Genomic DNA, 7100 nt, shown 5'->3' on the forward strand with positions numbered 1-7100 from the left:
CACGCGGGGCACCAGTCCCACGCGCGGCGCCGCGCCTGGGGCTCGTGGAAGCCCCCCCAAGACCGCAGCCCCCGCCGCCGCCTCCGCTTGCTGGGTACCGTGTCGTCGCCTAGCTCGTCGCCCACCCACCTGTGGACGGGCGAGGTGAGCGCGGCTCCACCCCCAACCCGCGTCCGGCACCGGAGGAGGTCCCCGGAGCAGAGTCCGCCCCTCCCCGGAGAAGAGGAGCCCGAGCGCCCCGGTTTGCAAAGCGGGTACGTATCCGCGCCGGGAGGCGAAGGCAGGAAAGGGTTCAGGGGCTCTGTGCCGGGACTGCGGCGTTTTAGCGGAGCCCGGGGCGGGGCGGGGCCAAGGGGGCGGGGTGGGTGACCCCACTCCGGGAGTTCGGCCTTGCCTTTGCCGGGTGCCCAAGCCGCCGCCCTTTGCCGGCCTCATTCATCCCTCCTCCGGTCCGGCGCGGGTCCTGGGCGGTGGAGGTGGCAGCTGCTAACCTTGTATGTGTTAATGATAAACCTGGGTTTCTCTTTTCCGCTGGTTACTGCTTATCCTCCCTTGAGGGTGAGGCTAGAAATGGTTTGTCACTTTGTTTTAATGGCGTGATTAACGCTAACATAGAGGATGTATGCTGCTAAGTATTTCTGTTGAACAAAACAGTTTCAGATCGGGAAATTGCAGTCATTTGAACAATGGTCGATGGATCACTGAAGAGCCGTGAGGCTGGAAGCGTTTTTTTGCATTTCGTAAGACTTGATAAATGGATAGCAAGAAGTGACAAGCAGGATTCTTTTGGAAGGCTTATGGATTTTGTCTTGAGGATCTGGGTGTATTTCTGATACGTTGATTTTGCGTTTTGGATTTACAAAACAAAATTCATCGTTTCTTTCCCTTCTGTTATTATTTGGTGGACCTAAAATTTGTTGTTCTTACATATCTGACAGCTTTCTTGGGAAATGTCCTGAGTGAAGCTGTTCGTTTCCAAGTAGTCATTCAAAAAGAGTAGTTCAAAAGAAAAGCAAAGTGTGGAAAGTGGAAAGGAATAAAATCATTTGGCTGCCTTTCCATCAGAACCTAGTGAAAAAAGACACTGGTGGTTTTTAGTTATGCCGTAATACATGTGCCTACATATACCTTTGTCTTCATCTGTTTGGGGGAATTTCTGTAGAATCTTATAGGAAGAATGTTTGGGAATTTCAGGAGACTTAGTACAGTACTTTCTAACCAAGTGTCAGATGAAGTGGTTTCAGAAGTGGAAAGAGTAGGATGAATCTGTTTTATAAAAGGTTTTAGATAATAGTTTTTGGGGAGAATTGCTCTAGAAAATGATCAACAGTAGAAACAGAGCCCTTTTTAAACCTTTTGAGAATGCAAATTGCTTTTAAAAAACTTTGATTGTTGAATGAGAGTACTAGGATTTTCTGCCTCTCCCTTCTTATTGAACTCCTACTGAGTGATTTTCATACAGATTCTCATTTTATCCTTCACCATAGCCTTTGGATAGGTTAAGTAACAAGTGGCAGAGTTGGTATTTGAACTCTGGTTGGTTGTATTTCAAAGACCAAGTCTTCAGATTTTATTAAGGAAGTAGTTTCATGAAACCTGAGAAATATATGGCACACTGAATTACATATACTTAGTTTTGTGGCAGTTCTTATCTGGTGAACAGGATTGCTTCAGTTTGCCTTTGGCCTTCTGGAGCCAGAATAGTGCATCAGGCGGAAGGGAAAGGGCTACTTAAGTAGGCAATAAGGTGGAGAAAGGACCTGGAGCCCCCAGTCTGGTAACAGAATCGGGATATCCTGTCAGCTATTTGATACTCAAAGCAGAGAAGCAGCCTGAGGAGACGTGGGCTAAATTCAATATTGGCGAAGGTGGAGGAAGGTGCTTTTTTCATCTGGTTTCTGGGAGGCTGTTTCCTGGGATCTCAGGCTCCTAGTGTGCCCATTCCATTTTGCATGTTTTCCAAAGCTTCATTCCCCCAGATGTGTCATTCTATAGAATATTTATGCTGTACAATTAATTATCATGATTAACCCTCCCCCCATGAAAACGTACTCTCCTGGTGTGGCACTCTAAACCAAGTGTAAGGGATATTGCTTGTTTTTAAGTCTTACTCAAATGTAAATGTCTGATAGCTTCTTTCCTGGAATGTATTTTTGTTTCATCCTAAGGATCATCTGTGCAGAGTGGGAAACATTTTTCCAGATTTTAATTCTTAGCACATGCTATGATTAAATAATTTGCTGTTTTGTATGACTAACTCTGGAAGAGTCTTTAGTTACTGGAGTCTTTTTGATTAAAGGGCAGTTATCAATTTGCAAGCTCAATGGAATGTGAAAGTTCTTACTTTAGAAGGAAAGGGTCTATTTCATATAGTTCTTTAAACCTCATGTGACTCAACTTCCAGATCAACCTGCTGGCTTCTAGGTGTCTTATTAGATGAGCTGGATGTCATAATTTTTGTTAGGGCTCCCTGAGTCCCTAAGTTGAAGGTCTTACTATGTGTATGTACCTTGTTGCCTCATTCTTCTGGGGTTTGAGCTAATCATTCTCTAATCTAGAACTTCCTTCTCTTTGCTATGATAAGGTAATCTAAGCATCCACCCCTGATAGATATTTTAAACATTCCATTGTCAGTGCTTGACTTCTCCATTGCAAAGTGGTTTGTCATTAGGAACCCAGATATGCTTAGTGAAGGTAACTAGGCAGCAGCATTAACTGTGGTTTGTTTTATGCCTTCCCTTCTTTTGCCTGACTTAGTCTTATTCAAATTTCAAATTCATATTTTTAAAATAAAGAGGTGGCATAACAGGAGAGTAGGCTTTGGGTGAACAGTCTGGGTTTAATACTGTGTTCTATTACTTACAAGCCAAGTGATATAGGGAAGTTAAGAACTTTGTAACCCTAAACCTACTTAACTGTAAAATTGGTGATGATATGTATTTCACATGATGCTAGGGATAAATGAAAGAAAAAACAGCATAGTAGCTCAGAAGTTTTTGTGTATCATATTTGTCTTTTATTTTTAGTGGCTGTAACAAATTGCCAATATAGCCTCAGTTTTCATAGTTGTATGAATTTTTTTTAGTTTTTTTGATATAATGCATATGTGGGATACAGTGTGATGTTTTAATATATGTATACATTGTGGAATGATCAGATTAGGCTAATTAATTCATCTGTCACCTCAAATACTTAGGGTTATTTGTGGTGAGAACATTTAAAATCCATTCTTTTATATTTGTGTATTTTAAAATACATAATCCAGTAGACTCAAGTTGAAAATCTGCCTATAATTTTTGACTCCTCCAAAACTTGACTGAAAGCCTGTAGTTGACTGGAAATTTCATTTAAAACTTAGTGAATTAACACATTTTGTGTGTTATATTTATTTATATGGTGAAAAATACATGAGAACCTCAAGATATTACTTTTTACTGCTCCCTGCAATTTACCAAAAGTTGAACTGCTCAGGTGTAGAGGATCAGTGTCAGAGTGTGTTTACTCAAAACACTTGAGCTCACCGAAATAGCAACAGGATGTAGCTATGAAATTATTACAGTAGTACAGTAATACTAAATTTAATTTCATGCAGTTATGATTTAATACTGCATCCTCACCTTTGTTTACATTTCTCTTCACTGAGAATGGGGCCATATTTACTCTGTATTTGTGTACTAATTTTTGGTAAATGTTTTTAACTTTTTGTAATAGGCTTATGAATATTATATGGTAGAGGTGATAAAAATAGACTATCTATAGGTAATAGTAAAGTATATGGGGACATCTGTATTGTATGCATTTGTGACATATCTTTTTTTGTATTTCTAAGCTATGCAGTCTTTCTTGAATTGTTTTCAAATTGTTCTAGAATCCTTCAAAAATCATTTTGTTTCACACCTGAGCAGTTCAAATCTGTGTTTTTCAGGGGTCAGTAGTACAGTATTATTAACTGTAGTCACCCTCATACCTTATACTATGAATCTCTTCCACACGGTCATTCCTGACTTGTGCCCTTATAATGAACTCCTAAGTGTAAATGTATTTTCCTGAGCTCTGTGACTCATTCTAGGAAATTGCCAAACCTTGGGAAGGGATCATGGGAACCTCTGATTTATAGCTGTTTGGTCAGAAGTAAAGGTGGCCTAGGACTTGTAGTATCTGTTGGGGGGCAGTCTTATGGGACTAAGTCTTTAAGGAGTGGAGTCTGTGCTATCTCTGTCTAGTTAGGATCAGAAATGAATTGTTTCTTGACCATCCATTTGGTGTCCAGAGAGTCAGAGAATTGCTGGTTTTCCTGTTGGAAAATGCCCCAGGGTATTTGTTTAAAAATGCATATTTTCAGGCCCTACTATGGACCTTGCAAATCCCTACCCATTCCCTGCACCCCTTCTCTCAATTTTGCTGTACTCTAAATTGAAAAATAGTCACTAGAAGTCCCCAAAGAAAATAACTAGAAGACTTATTTAAAAAGAAAAGTAATTAGCCCAGTATTTGTTATTTTTGTGGTGCAGTTGGTATATTGATAGCAAGATGTGTTCTTGGGAAGTTTTTCCCTTACTCTGCATATATAAAGTTGTGTGTGAATTTGATGGTTTATTGGGGTTGGGAGAATGCTAAGAACAGCAATAAAAGATGCGCTTCTCTGGACTAACAAGCACAATTAGTAAGTAGGGTACTAGAACTTTGTATTTGTGGCATTTTGATGTCTGTTTTCTAGCACTTTATGAAGTACAGAACTCTAAAAATTCAGGGCTCTAACTTAATTTGGAGGGCTGCTGCTAATTTCACACCTTAAGGGAATTCTTCTGGCTTGTGATGTCTGTATTTTACAATTGAGGTTGATGCATTATAGAGGTTTACTGTTAGGTCTCCATTTTGGCTAATAGACTTTTCACTTATTAAGTTCAGTTCTGTAAGTTTGATTGAACTACCTTATATGTTACTGATTAGGCAGTACCAAAGGTATTTTTAAAAAACACAGGAAACTCCAAAGACTAAAACTAGCCATGTAAGACAGGTACATAGTATATAACATGATGAGTGCTGAGGGCTCATAGTGAATAATTTTATAGGAATGGGTATAGAAGTTTTCTGACAAGATGGCTTTTGATTTGAGTTGGAAAGGGAGGAACCAGAACTTTGCAGTGCAAAGTTGAAAATGCACATGTCATGTTAAGTCCTGTATGGCTTAAGGGTAGAAAGAAGAGCCAGTAAAGAAGCCTGAGAATGTGATAGAATGTCAAAGGAAAGATTGTATTTCAAGGAGATGTTAAAGATTTTCACATGCTATGAAGAGAACAAGTAGACTGAGCTTATAGAATAGTTTTTTTTTTTTTGTACAGGGATTGAACTCAGGCACTCACCACTGAGCCCCATCCCCAGCATTATTTTTGTATTTTATTTAGAGACAGGGTCCCACTGAGTTGCTTAGCACCTTGCTGTTGCTGAGGCTGGCTTTGAGCTCTTGATCCTCCTGCCTCAGCCTCCCCCGCCACTGGGATCACAGGCGTGTGCCACCACGTCTGGCCAGAATAGACTTTTGAATTGGCATTTAGGTCAGTTGATGATCTTTTGAGTAGTATGTTGGTTATGAGTATAAATTACTCTTATGTCAGTGAAAGGAAGTAAAGTGACAAATCTGGATGAAGGGTTGTGCTGAGTTTATTTACAGGATGGGGAAAATTTTAGCATATTACTGGTTTAGGAGAAGGGTTCAGAGGAGAAAGATTACAAGAGAAAATGATAATAGTAGATGGAGCAAGATCATGGAAAATGTGAGAGGTAGCAATGGGATCCAGTGTGTGGCGAGTCTGGAAATCTCAGAAACAACTAAGGACCCTTTTTTTTGCTGTGGAAAGGAAGGGCTAAGGCTGTGGTCAAGGTGATGGATAACTCAGCAGTAGAAGGGAAGGAAGTTGAGAAAATCAGCTGTTTCCATTTCCAAACTACTGGAAGAAAACAAGTAGTGTTCTTAATAATGTATATTTAATTTTTTTTTTTTTTTTTTTTTTTGCAGATGGACACAATACTTTTACTTACTTACTTTATTTATTTATTTTATGTGGTGCTTAGGATTGAACCCAGTGCCTGCCTCACGCATGCTGGGCAAACAGTGTACCACTGAGCCACAATCCCAGCCCCTTAATAATGTGCTTCTTAAATTAAGAGTTTATTTTTATCAAAGTGTATGTAATTTAAAATATCAGAATGTTCCCCTGCTACAGCTCTGTCCCCTCCCTACTTCCTGTCAACAGAGACAACCACTTTCAGTTCTTAGGACTTTCTTTTAGTGTTTATTAAGTAATTTCTAAATATTTTATAAAATGCTTTATACTCTTACTTTAGGAAGTTTATTTCATTTCATTTATTATACAGTGACTTCTTGCTATGAAAAGTGTAGACTTCACTCTAATCACAATCCTCCCTATCTTCCTATTGTGGTTACAGCAGCCTTTTGGTTAATCAGTATTAATGTTTAAAGTATTACAACTATGGGCTGGGGTTGTGGCCCAGTGGTAGAGCGCTCGCCTACCATGCATGAGGCACCGGGTTCAATCCTCAGTACCACATAAAAATAAAATAAAGATATTGTGTGCACCTATTACTAAAACATAAATGAAAAAAAAGTATTACGACTATGTAGGTATTGTTCATATCAGAACCTTGGGGTATGCTACATTTATATTTCCTTTATAACGTTTTATGGTCCTTGAAATTAAAAATGCTTTGTTTTTTTGTTTGCTTCATTTTCTATGTACTTATCTCAGTTTCATCCCCAAACTTTTGATAATGGAAACTTTATATTAATTATTTAAAAATATATCAGGGACTGACAAAATACCTGATTTTTTGTTTTGTTTGTTAGTCAAATAAATACTCTTACTATTGAGTCACATCTCCATCCCATGTTTTGTTTTTTTTCCTGGAAACATCTCTTTTGGAGTCTTTCATCCTTATATTCCAAACTGGACCATGAATCTCTAGGTCTGTGGTTTAGTTGCTGTCTGGGAACTTCTTTGGAAATTCCCATCACCTCTCCTTTTTTTTTTTTTTTTTTTTCGTACTGGGGTTTGAACCCAGGGGTCACTTTAACCACTGAG

At 39.2% G+C, this 7100-nt stretch overlaps 1 protein-coding gene across 1 annotated transcript in view; it reads left to right on the forward strand.

The window, feature by feature from the left end:
* Positions 1–7: 7 nt before the first annotated feature.
* Fam117b (family with sequence similarity 117 member B) overlaps positions 8–7100 on the forward strand; it is a gene marked incomplete at its 5' end in the record, with an annotated part of 89432 nt that continues 82339 nt past the window's right edge. Inside the window, 4 exon segments of the mRNA XM_015480979.2 lie at positions 8–61; positions 63–86; positions 88–204; positions 206–254. Of these exon segments, the coding sequence (XP_015336465.2) occupies positions 8–61; positions 63–86; positions 88–204; positions 206–254 (244 nt within the window).

This window comes from Marmota marmota, unplaced genomic scaffold, assembly GCF_001458135.2.
Source record: "Marmota marmota marmota unplaced genomic scaffold, marMar, whole genome shotgun sequence".
NCBI lineage: Eukaryota > Metazoa > Chordata > Mammalia > Rodentia > Sciuridae > Marmota > Marmota marmota.